This window comes from Callithrix jacchus, chromosome 4 (assembly GCF_049354715.1).
Source record: "Callithrix jacchus isolate 240 chromosome 4, calJac240_pri, whole genome shotgun sequence".
In the NCBI taxonomy this organism is placed as follows: domain Eukaryota; kingdom Metazoa; phylum Chordata; class Mammalia; order Primates; family Cebidae; genus Callithrix; species Callithrix jacchus.
The window spans coordinates 153119354-153141536 of record NC_133505.1 but is presented as its reverse complement, the minus strand read 5'-3'; the positions used below and the strand labels follow the sequence as shown (position 1 = coordinate 153141536).

The window sequence follows — 22183 nt, the reverse complement described above, 5'->3', positions numbered from 1 at the left end:
CACCAGGCCCCTGATGTTTGCTTGCATAACATTGCTCAGATTTTATGTGCTGCCCCAGACTCTCGTTGGCTGCACTTGTGTCTTGGGCCCTTGGCTCTCAGCACTCAGAGAGTTCCAGATGTTGCTGTTATGACTGTCACTGTGGCCTCTCCCACTGCTCCTTCATCTTCTGTCATCTCCAGCTGTCTCTCCCTTCCTTGGAGTGGGCTCTGGGCTCCAGAACTGCCCCTGTTGGACTCATCATAGCAGTAGCCCAGACAAGACCACAAGAGACCCATGTAGGCCGTCACTCCTTATATTGCTTCCAGAATTTGAAGAAGCGCTATTACCAAGCATGGGCTCTGGCTTCCTCAGAAGCTGCCTGAAGGGATCAGGTGATGTAACTTCCTGTGAGCATAAACTTTGACCACATGAAGCAGAAAATAGGATGAAGGGAATGCATTCATTCCTCTCCCGTCCTTCCTCCAATAGTCTGAATAGCCTGGGCAGTGACCTCTTGAGGCCACATGACTTGTTATCTTCAGTGAAGCAATCTCCTGCTCAATAACATGTCACATTGTTTTGTGCTGCTTTCCCTCCATCCTTCCATATCTCACTTCCCTTTCCCCCTCATTCTTGTTTCTCTAGGATTGAATCTTCCATGAATATGCATTAGCAATTAAGCTTTGCATAGTTGGTAGTGTTCAAGGGAACCTGAGCTAAGATACTTGTGAACTACATTTTCCAGGATCTCTTGCCAGCTGCCTTCTGGGTGGATTTGGTAAAATAGGAGGAACTAATGTGAGGTAGAAGAGAAGGAGAAGAGAAAAGCCAGGTTGCGCTCACTGTCCCACTTCAGGGACAGCTCAGAGGTAGTAGCCATGAGTTTTCCCTGGGTCCCTCTACCTCTGGAGTGGGAATAGATGCTGCTGTTGGTCATCTTTGAGTTGCCTCAGTACCCCATTTTACTTTTGTAACCATTTTCTCCCCTTAAATTTCCCCTTTTAACCCATCTTTATTTGGACATGGGCTCTTTATTTTTCTTGACTGGACCCTAAGGTAACACACAACAATAAAAAGTATTATTTTATTTACCTGTCTTTGTGGTTTGACCAAAATTATTCTCTTCCTCCATATTATGTTTATAAGTTATATTTGCATTTCTAAAAATATTCCAAAAGTCAATAACAAAAGAATGCTGGGTTTTTGACTACTTCATAGGAAATGATCATAAGAAAGTTCTATGGGTTATCAGAAAAGATATCAAATTATTATTTTAGCAATTTAAATGATATTTGATATTTAAAATAAGGAACTCTTTCCTAAAGGTTACATTTCCCAGTTAATACAAGCGCATGTCCTACAGTCACCTTGTAAGCTGCCTGTCTCTCTTATTCCTTCACAGTAGCTACTGATCTGGCTGTATGCATCCTGGGCCTGGTAGGTGGCAAATCAGTGATGTTAGAATGTGCAATTATTTGGTCAATGGGACTCAAATTGTATTTGTTTCCATATCTCCCAAGGTGCTTATGAGAAACAAAACAAACATCTCCCCTCACCTCCACTCCAGGTTGCTATTGAGAACACATACATTTTCTTTCTGCAGGGTATACCATATTTCTATACTTCGCCTTCAAGAGCTTTGCATTTATAATGAACGCTCTGTAATGGCTCAGCAACAACTTCTGGGATCTCCTTCGATAACACTGCATGGGATAGCACAAACATCATGCCAGAAATAGTTCAGTGTCTAGGTGCAGGGACATAGGCGGACAGCCTGGCCCCGAACTGGGGAGAACAAAGGCTGCTCTCCTGGAAGGTGTAAAGGGGAACACACATGGTATGTGAGTGCCCATTCACAGCCCGCTGGCAGTCAGAGTAACAATTGTGAAAGAGAGCTTGAGGACAGCAAATTCTTGCAACAGTTTGTTTCTTCCTGCCAGGTTTCATGTTTTCCATATACCCTGTAAAACTGAACTTTGTAGTTTCAAAAACCTTTTCCCGGTAATTGTCTGCACAATAGACTCAATGCTACACCCACACTGGAGAGGCAGCCGGAGCCAACATATGACATCCTTTGGGTGGCGGAAGTGTATGCGTTCAGGGCTTCTCTCCTCTCCCCACCGATACCCTGTTGTTTCCCATGATCCAGAAAAGATGATGCAACCAGAATGCCTTGGTCTGGCATCTCACGACAACAGGCAAGGAGAAATTTGGGGTCTCTGGATTTCCGAGATCATACCTTATATCATCAGCAACCTCATGTGGAAATATTCCACCTAGACAGGAATGAACCCATACATACTACTTTTATATATTAGTAGACTACTGAAATATTTCTGCATTGATTGGAAGCTAGCAGTGTCTCCGTGTCTCCTGAATGCCCCACACAACCCCAGTCACCCAGTCAAGGAGGACATTGACCAAATCTTCCCATGATCCACCAACTCAAAGATTCACCATAGCCATGTCAGGAGGCCTCCAGTACCCTGTAATAGCATGAGAATGGAGTCGATGCTGATTGACTGGTTGTCATAACAACTACTAAATATTTTTAATATAGCTTCTGCAGAGAAAGTGCAAGATACTTAAAACAAGGATGATTCATCTCAGAAGTTTGTTTCTTTGTCCAGGCAGCTGGAGTGTCTGAGCATTTGAGTCCACCAGGATAGCTCTTCTCAGCTGCCAGAAGATGTTACAGGTCGCAGATCCTGCATTTCCTTTAGTGGGTTGAGATAAGGCTTGTCCAGCCTCTGTCTAAAACTTAGCATTATATGACTAGATTCTTGCCCTGGGGACCATTCAGTGAGCTTTTCAGACCACCTCCTCTGCATGGGTGGTTTTGCAGCTCCCAAGCAAAGAATGGCATGGTGGCACGTAAGCATGGCAGGAGCCAGAGCCTCACGCCTGATCTACCCCAGCTCTAGCTGTGCTGTGAGACATTTATGTGACAGCCTGTCTGTGCCTCAAGATGAATCACAGAAAATTAGGGATGGGAAAGACCTATTAGGTCATCTAATCCATACCCTGCCATTCACAATCCCTCCCCTATGCTCCATTTCCTAGTGTACCACCCAATTCGGTTTTAAATAGCCTAGGATATGGAGAGTGTTGCCTCCATGGCTTCCTCATTGAGAAGCCTCTCTAGCACATCCAAGGATCTGATGCTTGTTTATTGTCATTTTCTATATATAGTGATGTCATAGTTACTCACTTGCCCTACTCCACCTCCAAATAGCTCCAGAAAATAGTAAGAAAGTGGAGACTCTGTCTTGTGTAGAAAAACATGCCAGTTTCAGAAGAATCAAAGGACTTGGTAGAGAAGAGGAAATGATAAGCAGTCTGCGTTACCTCACTTCAACCTCTGGTATTTTAGTTATTTGCTTACTTAGCATTGTTCAGCTTCTTTCTTTAACAATAGCTAGAACTATAACTAAGCACTATTACTGGCTTTGGTTTTCACATTTACTTCTGTTTTCGAGTTTTAAAACTTGATTACTCATCCCTTTCCTGCCTAGATTGTATTAAAGATTCCAGCCCATCACTGTAATTCAAGTAAAGACTATATGCAAATGCTCTAAGAGTTTACCTACTCTATTTCCTAATCTTCGTCTTTTCAGTTTTAGCTAAACACAAGAGCCAAAAATTGTAAGCCTGGCACACCCTTTCTGGACAGTCTTGTTTTTAATATTGTCTGTGTTGTTCTTTGCTAATGTCCAGGCAGATGACCTCCTCACAGATACCACGCATGAATGCATTTTTGGCTTACCTTAATCTGGCCCTTTAAGCAAGGCTCACTGCACACAGACCGCACCATTCCACTCTTGTTCATCTGGATTTTGTAATCATCAATGTTCAGTACTCCTTCATGCCAGGTTCCAACATGCACATAGTCATAGCGATTAGCTTCAGTGTACTGCAGATTCATGATATCATACCTACAAAGAACACAACATGCAGTTCTTACAGAATATACACCTAATGTAGAAAACAGAAAGTTGGTAAGTAGATAAAAATAGAAGGAAGACAAAAGCTAGTATCATCTTACATTCAGCTACTGCCAATATTTTATTTTATTTCCTTCCTTTCTCTCTCTCTCTTTCTCTCTCTCTCTCTCTCTCTCTCTCTCTCTCTCTCTCTCTCTCTCTCTTTCTCTTTCTCTCTCTCTCTTGCTCTGTTGCCAGGCCGGAGTGCAGTGGAGCTGATCTCAGCTCACTGGAACCTCTGCCTCCTGGGTTCAAGCAATTAATTCTCCTGCCTCAGCCTCTGGAGTCGCTAGAACTACAGGCACTTAATTAGGTCCCATTTGTCTATTTTGGCTTTTGTTGCCAATGCCTTTGGTGTTTAGTCGTGAAGTCCTTGCCTATGCCTACTTCCTGCATGGTTTTGCCCAGATTTTATTCTAGGATTTTTTGGTGTTAGGTCTTATGTTTAAGTATTTAATCCATCTGGAGTTAATTCTAGTGTAAGGTGTAAGGAAGGGGTCCAGTTTCTGCTTTCTGCACATGGCTAGCCAGTTTTCCCAACATCATTTATTAAACAGGAAATCCTTTCCCTATTGCTTGTTTCTTCTGCACAGCAAAATAAACAATCATTAGAATGAACTGGCAACCAGCAGAATGGGAAAAAGTTTTTGCAATCTACCCATCTGACAAGAGACTTATATCCAAAATCTATGAAGAACTAAAACAGATTTACAAGAAAGAAAGCAAACAAACCCATTCAAAAGTGGGCAAAGGATATGAACAGACACTTTTCAAAAGAAGACATATATGAGGTCAACAAACATGAAAAAATGCTCATCATCACTGGTCATTAGAGAAATGCAAATCAAAACTACATTGAGATACCATCTCACACCAGTTAGAATGGCGATCATTAAAACATCTGGAGACAACAGATGCTGGAGAGGATGTGGAGAAATAGGAACACTTTTACACTGTTGGTGGGAGTGTAAATTAGTTCAACCATTGTGAAAGACAGTGTGGTGATTCCTCAAGGACCTAGAAATAGCAATTTCATTTGATCCAGCAATCCCATTACTGGGTATATATCCAAAGGATTATAAATCATTCTGTTATAAGGACATATGCACACATATGTTCATTGCAACACTGTTCACAATAGCAAAGACTTGGAACCAACCCAAATGCCCATCAATGATAAACTGGACAGGGAAAATATGGCACACATATACCATGGAATACTAGGCAGCCATAAAAAATGATGAGTTTGTGTCCTTTGTAGGGACATGAATGAACCTAGAAACCATCATTCTCAGCAAACTGACACAAGAACAGAAAATCAAACACCACATGTTCTCACTCATAGGTGGGTGTTGAACAATGAGAACACGTGGACACAGGGAGGGGAACATCACACACTGAAGTCTATTGGGGGGGAACTAGGGGAGGGACAGTTGGAGGTAGGGAGTTGAGGAGGGATAACATGGGGAGAAATGCCAGATATAGGTGATGGGGATGGAAGCAGCAAACCACATAGCCATGTATATACCTATGCAAAAATCCTGCATGTTCTTTACATGTACCCCAGAACCTAAAATGCAATAAAATATATTTTTTTAAAAAAAGAAGAAATAAAATTGCATTCACTTTTAACAACAACAACAAAAAAAGAACTACAGGCACATGCCACCACGCCCAGCTACTTTTATATTTTTAGTAGAGACGGGATCTCATCATGTTGGCCAGGATGGTCTGTTTCCTGACCCTGTGATCTGCACTCCTTGGTCTCCCAAAGTACTGAGCCAGCACACCTGGCCTGTTTAAGTTTATTTCTTATGTTTCCTCTGATCATCTGAAATGTGTATATTCCAATATTCAATCTCTGTGTATCATGCATATTCACTCAAAAATAAATTACTCTTGTACGTTTCTCTTTCCTTATCCTCCAAAAAAAATGCAATGAGTTGATCGGGTCCTTCAAATTATTATTTACTAAGTTATTCTTTGAATAAGTAACCATCAATAAGAACATCAATTTTTTATTTGATTACTTTAATCCAAATTTGTTTTTCACATTCAGTTGTCATTCTCATTGCACTGTATTAAAAAGGGAGAGAGTTTTGTATCAAGTCTGGAACCTTTTTAAGGTGCTAATAGAGCACGAAATCTGAGAAAGGCATCTTTAATTAGTAAGGATGTTGAGGGTTTAATGTCTTGTGCATTGACATTTAAACTGATCTCTTCCTTGATTAGGATAAATATTTTTGAAACCGTAATTTGAATTGCCCGAACACTACACAATGGCAAAACCTACATTTAGAACACTTCACTAGAATAATCATTTCACTATATACCTACATTATATCAAAACATCATGTTGCAGACCACACACCATATATGTACATGGTATAGGATGTTCTCCAGTGCAATCTAAAGAACACAAGATCCAATAGTAGAATGTGCAAATTGGTCTCTTTTCTAACATTTTGACAGTAGATACTACTACTTAGGAATGCCACTAAACTCTTTAAGCCGCATATGGTTCTTGTAGGGATTTATTAACATAGGCATGTAAAAATCTGCTTTGTAATTGGGACAAATGCATATGTCCTATGGTCAAAATACTTATGTTCACCCCCTTCCACTCATATGTTGAAAATCTAATCCCTAAGGTGATAGTATTAGGAGGAAGTGCCTTCAGGAGGCAATTAGGCCATGAGGGCAAAGTCCTCATGAATGAAATTAGTAAAAGCAGCCTTAAAAAGTTTTCTTGCCCCTTCTACCACACAAGGGCACAATTAGAAGGCAGCATCTGTGAACCAGAAAGCAGGGCCTCACTAGACACTAAATCTGTTGGTGCTTTGGTCTTGGACGTTCCAGCCTCCAGGACTGTGAGCAATACATTTCTGCTAATAAGGAACCACACAGTTTATGATATTTTGTTATAGCATCCCAAATGAACAAACAATCTGTAAGGCATTAGCAGGATTTTATTCATATTTCTATTACTATTAGTGCCCTAAAATACTCTGGTTATTTTCATTACTATACAAATACTAAAGAACAACTTTGCATTGGCATAACCATTTATGTCTCAGTCATGGGAAACACTGGCATTCTTACATCTTCTTTCCATGTTGCTATTCACTCTATAATTAATGCTGCATTTTCCCAAAGGTGCATTCTTGGCTGGCCCTTATGAGTTCTGCAAAATGGGATTCTTTTCTGCAGTATCTATGCAGAGTCCTCATCCTCTTGGACTAGAAGATGAGTCATGGCCTTATGCTCTTTGTGCTTGACTGAAAGAAAGGGCTGTTAATCAACATATACTCTTCTTCATCAGCTCTCTTCATCCCTCTTCCCTCTCCCATGCCCCTGCCTAATCTATCCTGCAATTCTTTCTCTTCAAACTGATTCATGCTCACCATCCCTCTCAGCCTAGCACTCCAGGAGGCTACAGGCAATCAAACTGAGTTGGCATCTGAAACTATTGGCTGTATGCAGCCTAGTTATTTTATTTTATTTTATCTAGACAAGGAATATCAGTTGATTGGCTTTTCTGCCCTTTCTTAATGTGCAAATGCATACCGTCGCCCACAGGGTAGCTAATGGCTTCTCCACATCCAGATTCTTGCAATTTCTACAAACAGTTGTTCCCTAAAAGAAAAGGACACTCTGGCAAAATAAAGAAAACTCTCATTTGCCAGGTAAACAAACACACCTAGAATGAGAAGGGAAAATGGTACACCCAGAGCACGTTATTCATCTCTTTGCTGTGCTGACTTTTGGCTAATAGAGAGTTATTATCCCCAGTTGCTGAGACATAGCAGAAAGTTCTTCAGAGTATCTTTCTGAGTGATATCCAAGTGGGAATTAACTGTGGGCCGATGGCTCACACTCATCTTGTGACCAATGACACTATCTACACCTCCGATATTGTTCCATTTTAAATTCATTAGAGCTACAGGATCTCTTGTGCTGTTGTGAATGTTTGATATAAGTAATTTCCTTTTTCATTTCCAGGAATTTTTGTGTTTTTGTTCCAGATTACATTATTATAGCCTCTCACATACTCACAAAGAAGGCTTGCTGCAATGCTAGCTCCAGAATGTCTTTTTCCTTTAAATCAGTTTCCCATGATTTTTATTTTAGTTTCCTCACTTGCTCTTTCATAAGAGAAATCAGTTCACACTTCATTAGCATTTAGAAACAAAAAAATCACAATATTTTGGTATAAAATACATTTTAAAAAAGTCCCCAAAGCCAGGAAAAAAAAAACTATTGAAAAATATCAAGGGAAAAATACTGACTTAATTTTTAAAAAGCCTTCCTTGTACTGTGTGTGTTACTGAACACTGCCCTTCTCTTTTGACCCCAGAGTCCCTTCCAGGCATGTGAATCTTTATTTTGGAATGTTTTTATGCTATAAATCACACCCTTGCAACATCCTTCTAATGCAGTCAGTTTACATTGTGTGATGATTAACCGAAATAATTACAAAAGGAACCAAAAGCAAGAACGATGGTATGACAGGAGGAGGAAGTACAGGGAGGTTTTTGAAACAGAAATTGAAAACAGATTATGCCAACCAATTGCAAGCAGAAGGATATGATCCCCAAGAAAAGGCCCTGGAGAAAGCTAAAGATTTGAAAATTTAATTAAAGATGGAGAAGAAACAAGCTAACATTATGCACTTATGTTTTAGATAACTTGTCAAGAGAAAGAAGAGTAAACTTGAATTTATGAAGTGTCAAAAATGCATCTGGCCCTGTGCCAGGCACATTGCATGTTATCTTTGAGAATCATGAAGGAAGGTTTACATTCTCATTATGACCCCGTATTGAGCCTAGTGTCTAGTGGAACACAGGATGAAAGAGGGTTTACAGAGGCAAGTAATCAATGCTCTGAATCTCAGACTCACTTGTTGCTCCCAGTACCATTTCCTCGAAGCTTTTCACATGCCCAGTTTGTGAATTATTCCATCTACCCCACTTGCATTCTAATCAAAATCTGTTCCTACCTAACTAGCAGCTTGTAAGAAATCTGATAAGTTGATCATTTTAATTGCTGACAATGACTTATATCATTTACCCTTCTAGAGCTGCTGGATTTTAACAGGGAGAATTCAGTTAGCTCTCACAAGGTACTCCCTAAGTGCAGAACTTCAAGCTGACATAAAGAGATACATGGAGAATTATATAGGGTCAAACAGTCCCTTACGGTGCTTCTGAAATGACATTAAGAAAGTTACGAGGGCCAGGCACAGTGGCTCATGCCTGTAATCCCAGCACTTTGAAAGGCTGAGGTGAGTGGATCACTTGAGGTCAGGAGTTCGAGACCAGCTTGGCCAACATGGTGAAACCCCATCTCTACTAAAAATACAAAAACAAACAAACAAGCAAACAAAACAGGTGTGGTGGCACACACTCGTAGTCCCAGCTACTTGGGAGGCTGAGGCAGGAGAATCACTTGAACCCAGGGGGCAGAAATCGCAGTGAGCCGAGATCATGCCACTGCATTCCAGCCTGGGCAACAGAGCAACAGTCTATCTCAAAAAAAAAAAAAAAAAGAAGAAGGTTGCCAGCCACGTTGCTTTAATTTTAGGATTAGCTAAAAGGCAGTGTGATGTGGCAAAAGATTACAAGCCTCAGAGTGAGAGCAGGTGCCTCCACCGCTTGCAATCTGTGTGACACTGGGTGAGTTTCTTAGTTTCTTCAATACTCAGTTTCATTATCTGTAAAAGAAAGACAACGATCCCCTTACAGCAATGAAGATTAAATGATTTGATATTCCACTTATACACAGCATATGATTTCCTAAAAAGCTCTAAGTCTGGGACATCATATACTGAAAGGTGACAGAGCCTGTAAGCCCCTGGGCTTCCTGCATGGCAGCCAATCTGAGGGCGTTCTTCCTTCCTCCTAGAGGTTTCAATTCTTCTCCTGCCATTCTCGTTATGCCTTTCCTAGGAAATTGTGTATAATTGAACACAACTATTCTTGAAACTAACAAAATTTTCTATGTACCAATACACTTGAGCTAACTGGTGGTATCAAAACAAGTATTGCAGAGCAGACTGTATGTCAAATGGCTTGGAGAGGATTTTGTGTATATACCTCGGTTTATATTTCATCCGCTTTTTGTTTGATTAATTCTTGAGCCGTAGGGACTCAGTCCCAAAAATAAAGTTCTTTCCTTTCTTGCTCCAAGAGATATATTGGCAGAAACGTAAGTTAGCCTGAGGAGAAGGGACACATATGCAGTCCTCTGCATACTGAGCTCTTTAACCAGGTGTAATATTCAAAACATTTCATAACCAGAATGTCATATAATCAATGAATCAGAAAGATACTGGCTTGATGCTGGTAAGGTCCGAGAGGTTTCTGCTGGCCAGGTGTAATTACTTTAGTGTCCTGGGCTTGTAGGGAGGGTCCAAGCATTCTGGAAAAAGGGTCAAGTGACAGCTGAGTAAGGGGGTGGCAAGGTGGAATATGGGGTACTGGGTGTTGGGGAAAAGTATTTCAATGTTTTAAAAAGTGGTGTGGTCTTTGATCATTTCACCTGATATTATCTCTGGATTTTTTTTGCTACCTAGTTGTATCTATCCTCATGACACCCAGAAAACATGGAGCCAGATGAAGCCATAGTTGCCATCTGTCTGGCTCAGGAAGGCTCACACATTTATTGAGATTCATTACTGAAGAGACTACTTTACCTTCCAGGAGCATCTCCTTTCTCATCAAACCACACCTCCTCTCCAGACACGCCGATGAAGGAGGACTTGATGAGGAAGTCCAGGAGCTTTCTGCCGTCGATGGGCTTCATGGCATCACAGAGGCCCACGTGGCCAGGGCAGAGGGCATGGTGCATGTTTTGTAGCCCATGTGCCATGGCATAGATGGCATTGATGACAAACCCCATCTTACTGTCCTGGACATAGTTTTCTTCTAAGCTTTCATTGCCTGTAACAATAAAAGTAGATCACTATCAAGGTCACAATAATAAAGACTAGGCTCACAGGTTGAATCCTCAAATGCTTTCTGGGGCTCTCAGAGGAAGGCAATGGGCAGAGACACTGGCAGAGACCAAGCCCACTTGTGCAAGCTTTGCACTTGCGACTAGCTCCAGTGGATTCCACCTGCAGATGGTTTATTCGGTCATATTCTGTCTATTCAATAATGGTCTTATGAGATATAAAGCAAACTCCATAGAGGTGAAAATAAATGACTTTTGAATATTGTAAAGCAATCCTGAAGGAGTAATGGAAATAATTCTTATGCCCTCTTTGTTCACAGGAACTTATATTAAAAATCTTCCTATATCATGGTACTAGAAAAGTATTTCTTCTATTCCTTTATGACAATCCACAGTTCACAGGAATTCAGTTTGTGCATTATCTAAACCATGGTATTTTCTTTTGGTGATTCCACTATTGTTACCATTTCTAGGGCCAGAAAAATACAGAGTTAGAAAAAAAGGCCAGTATGGATCTCTTCTTATATATGGTTGACAGGGCTGAAATATTTAAATCAGATTTGCTAGTTATTAGAAACTCAGGTAAAATGTTTCTTGATGGAAGAGTCACACTACCCATTAACTTTAGCCTTTAGATTTTACCTGTGAATTTCAAAAACCCTGGAATCATTTCTACCTATGTCACAGTTGATCAAAAGCTCCTCTACTGCCAACAGGTTCACAAGAGTGGTACTGTGTTACATATAAGCTCCATATTGGAAGTCTAGACTTCAGGACTTACATATGGATGAGAAATTTGGGAACCAATTGGGTTGGCTGAAATAAAGGTAGCAGGTTTGGAAAACAAAAAATGTATTTGGGACACATCACTGGCATAACTCAGAGACTGTAGTTGGTTCCTGAAACTTGCTTCTCTCTTCAGTGAGCTTTTCCTTCCTCATTTGACTGATAGTGGGGAATCAATGTGATGTGTGCTTGAAATATTAGAAGTTGGGAAAGTCAGCATTTCAGCTGCCCGTGGGGCTGAGAACAACATGGGGCTCCTCACACTCCCTGCCAGCCGCCCTCTTTGTTCCAGCCTAAATAGGTCACTGGACACTAAGGTTCCCAGGCTAAGACTGGCAGAGAAATATTTAGGAAGTTAGACAGTTTGAGTCTTCAGAAGAAATGGCAAAGAGTTTTGACTTTGATATCAAACTTGGGATGAAAATGGACATTTTAAAGAGTTATATTTAAAGGCCTATCTATTTAGATGTAGTCAAAAGTTTGAAAAAGATATATGTATATCTACCCTGAGAGTGAGATCTAAAATACCCAGGCTAGGGTAAAGGAGAAGAAGATTCTATTTTAATCCATTTTCCAGCTTTGGGTGATAGGACATTGTTAAAAGAGTAATTTTCTAAAGCAATGTTTTCCTGATTGAAAGGAAATTTTCCAAGAGGAAATGAAGAGTAAGAGAGACAGGAAGGGCATTTTAAAATCAAACTGCACATAATAACTATAGAAAGTTATATAAGACAGAAAGAAAAAATCCTCCTTCCAAAAACTGCACAGTCATTTAAACAGGGTTCTTCTGTCCTCTGTCACCCAGAACCCAGGGCCCTTACTGTTGGATTTCGCGCTCTCCCTCTCCAAAGCTACTGGGATCGTGAAAGAGGTAAATTTGTGCTGTTTGTCTGATAACTCTTAAACAAGCCCTGATAGGCTTGCCCAGAACCCCAAATGCTAAATATTAAAGCTACTAGAATCAGAGCTAAAGAAAAAAAAAAGACAAAAATTGAGTGACAAAGTAACCTTCAAAGCAGCAGCCCCTTAAAATCAATACTAAATACTAAAACCATCCCCCAAAGTCGCAGTCATTCCAGCCAATACCAGGATCAAACTGTAGAAAAATATGACAATAAACACCTAATGTTCTTTACCAAATGAAAAATTATCTGTTAGGGACAAGCCTTGTGGCCACTGAGTTTGCTCTTCTTGATTTAATAACTACTATTTAAGATTTATTTTACATAGATAAAAAATTATGTTGGTGTCCCTGGTACAACAAGCCAGTGCCAGTGGTTGTCTAGTGGGTACTAAACATTCATCAGCACTGAGACAGGAACTGCTCTTGGACATCTGTGAGATCAGTGTTTTCCTTTTCATCCTCGTTTAGAGTGATCACATAACTTATGGCTTGGGTCACTTTTTAGAGAGAGAGTTAGTGTTGGTAATGATTATTTTGAAAAACATAGGTGTAAACAAGGCAAACTAGGCAAATTGTGTCACGTCTTTTAACCCAGGTGCCTTCTGTGTCTATCTTCTGATGTTAACATGGGTAAAATTAATATACAAATATGTATGTATAGATACACGTAAACATATGGACATAGATACATATGTCTGTACAAACAATAAACAGCCAATAGAATGCTATTTTTTAACCAATTTCAACATTTATCTAATTTTTCTTTTTGAGATGGAGTCTCACTCTGTCACCAGGCTGGAGTGCAGTGGCCCAGTCTCAGCTCACTGCAACCTCCACCTCCCAGGTTCAAGCGATTCTCCCGCCTAAGCCTCCTGAGTAGCTGGGACCATGCCCACAAAATTAGGCACCATGCCCACCTAATTTTGGTGTTTTTAGTAGAGACAGGGTTTCACCATGTTGGCCAGGATGGTCTCTATCTCCTGACCTTGTGATCCTCCTGCCCTGGCCTCCCAAAGTGCTGGAATTACAGGCACGAGCCACAGTGCCTGGCCACACTTACCTAATTTTTAAAAAATTTATTTGATAAATATTTATCCATACCTATAATATACCTGGCACTGTTTTTGGCGATGGGGTATTATATAGACAAAACGTACAAGAATGCCTGATGTCACAGGACTCAAATTCTTGTAAAAGGCTATAGAAACATTTTTTTAATTAATACGACTAAGAACATTTATGTAATTATTACAATTAAATAAGTGTGATAAAAGAAATAAAAAAGAACAGGAAAGAAAAATTAGGAATGCTGAGACAGTATTATGTAGATGGGTTAGAGTCGACCTCACTAAAAAGAAGAGAGTTGAGTGAATAATTGAAAAAGAATAGGGAGTTAATCGGGCAAATATCTGGGAAACAGCATTTAAGGAAAAGGCAATAGCTTCATATCTACAGTAATAATAATACTAGCTACCAGTTCTTGAGTGTTTGTTATATACAATACTTAATAGATGAACTATAATGCTCACCATAATCTGCCAACTAAATATTGGTCTCACTGTTTGACAGGTGAGGAAACCATGTGGTATAACTAGATTCAAAAGCCTCCTCAGTCCTTGTTCTTCCTGTCACACTTAGTGGCAATGCAAGGGCAGGTATAGAAATCTAGAGGAGACACTTTTCTGGTGACAGAGGACAGGGCATCCTTCAGTGCCCTGACATCATTGTCAAGCCTGGGTTAGAACTTCTCCCTGGGGTCATTCCAGATGTGCACAGCTGTCTCTCTGACTGCAAGTACTGGCACCCAATCTATCAATAGCAAACGATGACAAAGAAGCCCATTCTAAACGATGACAAAGAAGCCCATTCTGTCAGTATCATATTGAGAGCCGGGAGGCTAGACACATGCTTCTGGGGAGTATTTGGAAAGCTCACACCCCTTTCCAAAATAAACACAGAGTTTGTGTGTTTGTGTCCATCTGAAGTGGGTACCTTTGCTCTCTTACCCTGCCAGTCCCCTGGCTCTGTACACCCAGGGGCGTCCTCCTGTCAGAAAGAACTCTCTTCAGCTACTGCCTCAGTCTCAGCCTTCCTGGCCCCAATCTAATGAACTAGCATGGAGGGACATGTGACATAAAGTTGGAAGGTCATGTGGTTTTAACAGGGCCATTTCCTTTACCACAGCAACTGTCCCAGATAACGTTTTAAGGATCTATCATCTGACAAACAAAATCTATGATAGTCTTCTCTGTCCTCTAAAGATCCTATATTTTCATGACTAGTGAATAGAGAATTATAAACTAATAACATTGTCACTTGCTGGGAAGGTGAAAACACTTCGGTTTCCTGGGGTTTAGTGCCTTTTCATAACACTTGTCTCAGAGTTATTAGCAAGAAGGAGATTTTATGAATCATTTTCTGTGGTGCGTTACCTATTTGGGACCACTAGGATATCATTAAACCATTACCTTTTTTAATATGCTAAATGGAACCAAATAATTGCAACTGACTGTGTTTATTTACTTTCAAAAGAATACCTGCCTAACTACTTCACTGTGGGCTATGAAAATAGCTGCCTTGGTTCTAAATAGTAATCTTGTTCTTATTGTGAAAGCTCGACAAGGCCTATAAACTGCTATCCGAGTCAGCGGCACACAGGCTCTCCATGGGGACAGAAACAGACAGGGCAGCCTCTGAAAACAGGAAATTCGTGGTGGCTGGGAGAAAGGGCAGTAACTCCATCTGCTGTCATTTAGGATGGTTTTTCAGCAGAGTGGTAGAGCAGAAAGAACTCTGGACGAAGCACATGAGCAGCTGGGATTAGATACAGTTCTGTTGTACCGTATTAACAATATATTTCCAGCCAGGTTTGGTGGCTCATGCCTGTAATCCCAGCACTTTGGGAGGTCGAGGTGAGTGGATCATTTGAGGTCAGGAGATCAAGACCAGACAGGCCAACATGCTGAATCCCTGTCTCTACTAAAAATACAAAAAAAAAATTAACCAGGCATGGCGGCAGGTACCTGTAATCCCCGCTACTGCAGAGACTGAGGCAGGAGAGTTGCTTGAACCGGAGGCAGAGGTTGCAGTGAGCCAAGATTGCAGCACTGCACTCCAGCCTGGGCAACAGGAGTGAAACTCCCTCTCAAAAACAAAACAAAACAAAAACGAAGCAAACAATGTATTTCCAACAAGCCATGAAGGTTGGACAAGGGTCTTGACCTCCTTATGCCTCAATCCTAATATATGAAACAATAAAAATAATGAAGGGCTCATATTTTTCTGTGGAACAGAAATGGATAACACAAATGGATGAGATTATCTTCGTGAAGACCCTTTTCCCCCTCTAAAGCTTTATGGTTTGTTCCTCCAGTTCCCATTTATTGGTACTTGGCAAAGCCATTTATACTATATGAGATAGGTTCTATTATCACCATTTCACAAAACAGAAGACTAAAGGGCAAAGCTGAGTCATGGGTGGAGAGGGATGCCCTCTTTTCCCTTCGGAAAAGGAAACAGACTCCCATTAATTTCTGGAGCTTCTCTTACCTACTAGGAAGAGAAGTAATTCTACTTATTCATAGATTGAGGAAAAAAAATAAAAACAAATACAGGGCATGTTCAGCTCAGTCTTTTATCTTATTTGGAACCAGGCACTTGACTCAAAGATTCTGACTGGCTCTTCATCCTTCTGTAAATGTGGACTGCAGTTGTCAAGCCATATCAGTGACTACAGAGACTAGACAGGTTAATCTATCCGGTTTTGGGATCAAATACTCAAAAGTCTTTTGTGGGCGCCATGTTCCTAATCCAGTTTGGTCTTTTTTTTTTTTTTTTTTTTTTAGATGAAGTTTTGCTCTTGTTGCCCAGGCTGGAGTGCAATGGCGAGATCTCAGCTCACCACAACCTCCTCCTCCTGGGTTCAAGCAATTCTCTTGCCTCAGCATTCTGAGTAGCTGGGATTACAGGCAGGTATCAACATGCCTGGCAAATTTTGTATTTTTACAAAATACAAAATGTTGGTCAAGCTGATCTTGAGCTCCCAACCTCAGGTGATGCACCCACCTTGACCTCCTAAAATACTGCAATTACAGGCATGAGCCACCAGGCCTGGCCCAGTTTGTTCTTTTGTTAATCAGTTAGTTTTGTTTTTCACTGAAGCATAACTTACATATAGTAAAGTGCAGAAATCTTTACAAGTCAAAAAAGTTTTACATATGTATACATTGATATAACTGCTGCCCATGTCATGGTATGGAGCATTTCTAGGAGAAAGCATTCATTTATTTAGTTTTCTTAATTTATGCCAGCAATTTTTTTATCTTTCAGTGTGCAGATCCTATGCGTTTGATCTTTCTCATACTACGACAATTGGCATATTTTTATTTTTTAATTGCTTGCTGCTAGTATACAGGAATACTGTTGATATTTGTACACTAACTTTGTATCCTGCATGCTTGCTAATTGTACTTATTAATTCTAATTTTTTATAAATTCTTTTGAATGTTCTATTTATACTCACAAGTCTATTCCTAGGTCTACCGCTTATTCGGATCTAAATTTGGGAAGGAAATACATAGGCTGGCCCACTAAAATCACAGGAGTCCTAAATTCAAGGTGACAGAGTAGCAAGGACAGAGGCAGACCTCATATGCAGGCATTCCCTGTCAGCAGCACTGTGTATGCATGCAGCAGCCCTACCCAACTCGTGGAGCAGTTCCATTACAAACAACAGGACATTCGTTAGCACAAATTATTAGCTTAATGTTTGTTCATTCTGAGCTGTTAGTAATATTGTCTCCATTTGAATGTCCAAAATTGAAAAATATAGAGAATAGATCGAAAGAATATTTAGTCCAATAAAGTACCTTTGTTGATGTCTGCTTGATTTTGTTAATGCAACCCCATCACTATGCATGTAGGTCTAATGATACCTTTACCAATCTAAATCCTTGGCATTAACTTCAAATTAAAAGAACAAACACCGTAAGCATTAGCGTATCTCCTCATAAAGCAAGGAAGCATTCAGGGAAACAATGGTAAACATGACTCTCCCCTGGAAAAAATATTTTTCTGATTTCTTGACATTTGTAGCTCTCTACTGCTTCTTTTTGCCTGGCAGCATTATATATTCAATACCTAATTTGATATGATCTCAATTCAAATCAAAATAGAAAGGGCTGTAATTATTTTATATTGTTAACATATCAAGCAAAGAAAATGAAATTCATATTCCTTTAAATTGCCTGAGTCTTAGACGTATTGAAGGAAGATTAATCAGGTCATTTTTAAAATAATGACCTCAAAGGGATAAAGCGCCCTCAATTTTGCTTGAAGGCCTGGGCTGTTCAAGTTTCCTTACGCATTTCCAGGAAGAATTTGAGATAAGATTCAGAACTGTCTAGCCTTGCCTGTGTCCAAGTCTAAGACCTGGGAATTGTTTCCTCTGACACTAGATTTTACTTTTTCCCTAAAGCATTCTCTCTGCTCACATCACAGAAAAATATAACAAACCCATTATTTTCTATTTAGTTTATTAAAATGTAAATTAACTCCTATGTAGGAGAAAAGAGAAGAAGGGAAAGATCATTTAATGAAGCACATGCTATTATCACTGTTATTATTAGCTGAATTTCTATTGCTTAACCCACCTGGGCTTTACATGTGCTAATGATACAGACACTTTTCTAAATGCATCATGACAATCTATTGTTAAAACAGAAATTTTTCAGGTGCATGACATATAAACAGCAGGCTCTTTGCAAATTGACAATAACGTATGGTAGATCTTGATTCTCTGAAAATACAATTGCACTTAGCCAATCCATATTTCAAAAAATTATGGCGTATCTGGAAAACAAACAAGGACAATCACAAAGGTGTTTAAGTGATGCTGAGGATCAGTCAGTAACAGTTGAATTTTGGGGCTCTTCATTTCTTTAAGAGAGAAAACAAGGGCTGCTTGCTGTGTGCCTTTGCTGTTATTATTGATGTGGCTCAAAACAGTGTCATGGAGCTATAAACCACTCCCCCTGGAGTAACTAATCTTTGCAGGTCTGCAGTAGGCATTTGGCAGATAATCATAGAGACAGAGTATGCTACAGAGAGCTGACTGCTTCAGCCAGTGTGGGAAGTTAGACTGTTGTTAGAATCTATCAGGAACCAATTCCTTACTCAACAAACTGCTAGGTCAGAATCTTTGCCAAGCCTGTTCCTCTTGGCCTCTCCCACACTCTAAGAAGGCAGATCTATGCTCATAGCACCACCTCTATTTATTTATGGGTGATAGGAAGGATACTTTTCTTTAGATATGCAAGAAAGTTTCAAAGTTTATGCTATTATGGTCCTCTTTGAATCCCAAGCAATGATATGTCCTTTCTCAGTATCTCTGTTTTCAGGCTGCAGTGATTTAGGTTGAGCTAATAACACAAAGAGAATAATACAAAGTGAAATAGAAGAGCTGTTGTAAAAACTCTACTTATTTCTAACCTGTTTTATTAGGGTCTAATGTAATATCTTCTGGTAACCAATATAAGGTCTTGCTTATTACAAAATCAAAACCATAAATGTTACATGGCATTAACACTGTAAATCCACTTTTATGATTGATTCCTGAAGAACGTCGCACTTGACAAAATGTCGCACTTAAAAAGTTTATGTTAGGATATATTAAAGAGTATCCTTTAGCTGTTTTCCCTGGAATTAATATGCCAAGTAGATGAAATGGGGGCATGGAACAGAAGCCTGCCATGTTCTGGACAGACTTTGTGATTGTAACATTAGGCCATAAGGTCGCCTACCGTTACCAGCAACACATGGGAATAAAATACACTGTGGATTTTTGTTTAAGGTTCATTTCTTCAGGGCACTATTAGTTGGTATTTTATGTAGACTTATCAACCCAGTTAAATGATGACACTGTGTCCCAGTGCTGTAATTGTGAGGATCTCTTGAATGTTACCTTTTATGTGGTGTCTCCCAATAGCATCTCTTCAAAGAGTGAGGATCTCTTCAAATGTTACCTTTTATGTGGTGTCTCCCAATAGCATCTCTTCAAATTTAGAATTCCCAAGGGCCTGATAAAAACTCACGGCTAGTGAAGCTTTAGTCAGTCTCTATCACAGAATTTAAGAAGACTAATGTGAAGAGCACACAGGCAAGGCAGTCTTAGTGACATCCGTTGATAAAACAAAAGTAGGGCCCAGACTCCATGCAAATCTGTTTGGATATATCAGCCACTCTGCTCAGGTTGTAAAGGGCATATTTGCAGAAACAAGAATGACAAATACAGATTCTACAATAAGAAGGATCACCTTGAGAGGTCACGGTCTTAGCCAAATCTATTAAAATTACACTCAGGAATGAAATACAAGCACTGCACTATAGCTAGTAGAGCTGTTTCTCACGGGGTATGTGTTAATGATTTTCAAATAGCTGAAAATACGTATACCAAGATTGAACAAATAAATAAATGAATAGCAGGTGGTAGAAGCCAGCATTTTGTCACTGTTGGGTGGTGAACTTACAAATAAGCAAAAGGAGAAAGTTAGAATAAACCACATGGTACAGGGAAACATCAGCACAAATTTAAATTAAGTTTGGTATATAAACTGATATACAGAAATGATTACAGATACATGTTTACATGTGGTTTGGCATACATGTATTACATAGTTCTTTTCACTGAATAAACAATACTCCAATAGGAGCAAGTACACCAAATGCCCAGATCTTGGTTTCTAATACAGTTCTTCAATAAAAGGGATCAGGACTTTTTGGAGAAAAAAAAAAATCATGTGTGGTAGAGGTGAAGGAAATATACAACATGAGCCCAAAGCTTTTTGTAGTACCAGAAAGTGAAGGATTGCTCGAAAAACAAAACAGTGGAAACCGGGCATGGAGGCCCATGACTATAATCCCAGCAGTTTGGGAGGCCCAGGTGGGCAGATCACTTGAGGTCAGGAGTTTGAGGCCAGCCTGGCCAACATGGTGAATCCCCATCTCTACTAAAAGTACAAAAATTAACCGGAAATCACTTGAACCTGGGAGGGAGGCAGAGGTTGCAGTGAACTGAGATCATGCCACTGCACTACAGACTGGGCAACAGAGAAAGACTCTATCTCAAAATAATAGTAATAATAATAAAACAACAACAACAGAAACAAAAACACTGGAGATATGTCAAAGGGACCCAGGAGCCAGCTGAAAGACTTCCCAACCATCAGAGCCAGAAAAATCGAGTAACAAAGTAAATAAAAAGTAGTGGATTATAATCCAGTGTTTAAAATAAATACACATGATGATATGAATAAATAATTAAGTAAAAAATAAATGAGAGAGAAGAGAAAAATTTGTACAGAAGAATTTAAAATAATTTGTGCAGGTACTCTGTTCTCAGCAAGGTGAAAATTGACTCCCCATTCCTTAAGTGGGTCATACACTGAGTGACTAGCTTTCAAAGAGTATAGCATTATTTAAAAAAGGCATTAAAAAGTAAGATTAAAGTAAGTCTGGTAAACACTACCTTAGCCAAGTGATCAATGTCAACATCATCAGTGATAAATTGATCTTATATACTGGAGAAAGTTACTTTATCTTCTGGCCTTCCTCTTCCTAATCCCAACTGAACTATGGGAAATAAGTTAGCCAAAAGTCAAACTTAGGGACATTCCACAAAATACCTGACCAGTACCTTTACAGACTGTCAATGACATCAAATACAAGGGAAGACTGAAGACTGTCACAGCCCAGAGAAGCCTATGGAAACAAGGAAAATAAAGGAAATATAATGTCCTGAATAGAATTCTGGGACAGAAAAAGGAAAAAAAAAAAAGATGAAATCTGGAAAAAATGAAGTTTAGTTAGTAAAACGCATCAATCATCAATATTGGTTCATTATGGCAAATGTTGTGTGGCAATATAAGATATTAATAATAGGGAAATCTAGGTGTGGAGGACTCTGCTATCTTTTTTTTTTTTTGAGATGGTGTCTTGCTCTGTCACCCAGGCCGGAGTGCAATAACACAATCTCAGCTCACTGCAGCCTCCACCTACCGGGTTCAAGTAATTCTCCTGCCTCAGCCTCCCAAGTAGCTGGGATTACAGGCACCTACCAACACGCCCAGCTAATTTTTTGTATTTTTAGTAGAGATGGGGTTTCATTATGTTGACCAGGCTGGTCTCGATCTCCTGACGTTGTGATCTGCCCACCTCAGCCTCCCAAAGTGCTGGGATTACAGGCGTGAGTCACTGTGTCAGCCCTCTGTGCTAGCTTTGCAACTTTTCTTTAATAGTATCCTAAAATGCAAACTTTAGTTTTAAACACTGTCCAAGAACTAGTCTAACATGTGGCCCAGCGTCAGGTACAAGGTGATTATGTGATTAAACATTTGCTCTGTGATAGGTGCTCCATTAGGGGATTTATGTGTGCTGTTCTATTCACCTAACAAGGACTTACTAAATGGGTGACAGGACTAACCTCAATTTATTGATGAACAATCTAAAGACTAGTGGGTCAGATAATTTGTCCAAGATCACTCAGCTGATGTGGATGTGGCGGTCACTAGATTAACAC

The 22183-nt window shown here is 39.8% G+C and overlaps 1 protein-coding gene and 1 long non-coding RNA gene across 9 annotated transcripts in view; one reads left to right on the top strand and one right to left on the bottom strand.

The window, feature by feature from the left end:
- The window catches only part of LOC118153007 (uncharacterized), a 63724-nt gene extending 52928 nt beyond the window's left edge, over positions 1-10796 (top strand). The window contains exon 3 of the long non-coding RNA XR_013534611.1: positions 10667-10796. This is a non-coding gene — a long non-coding RNA (uncharacterized LOC118153007). The remainder of the gene's footprint in view (positions 1-10666) is intronic.
- The window catches only part of GRM1 (glutamate metabotropic receptor 1), a 420197-nt gene that overhangs the window by 73210 nt on the left and 324804 nt on the right, over positions 1-22183 (bottom strand). For all 8 annotated transcript variants that reach the window (XM_078370258.1, XM_078370256.1, XM_078370257.1 and 5 more), the window contains exons 5-6: positions 10660-10906; positions 3749-3917 (exon numbers count right to left, since the gene is read on the bottom strand). In XM_078370258.1, the coding sequence (XP_078226384.1) occupies positions 3749-3917; positions 10660-10906 (416 nt within the window). The remainder of the gene's footprint in view (positions 1-3748; positions 3918-10659; positions 10907-22183) is intronic.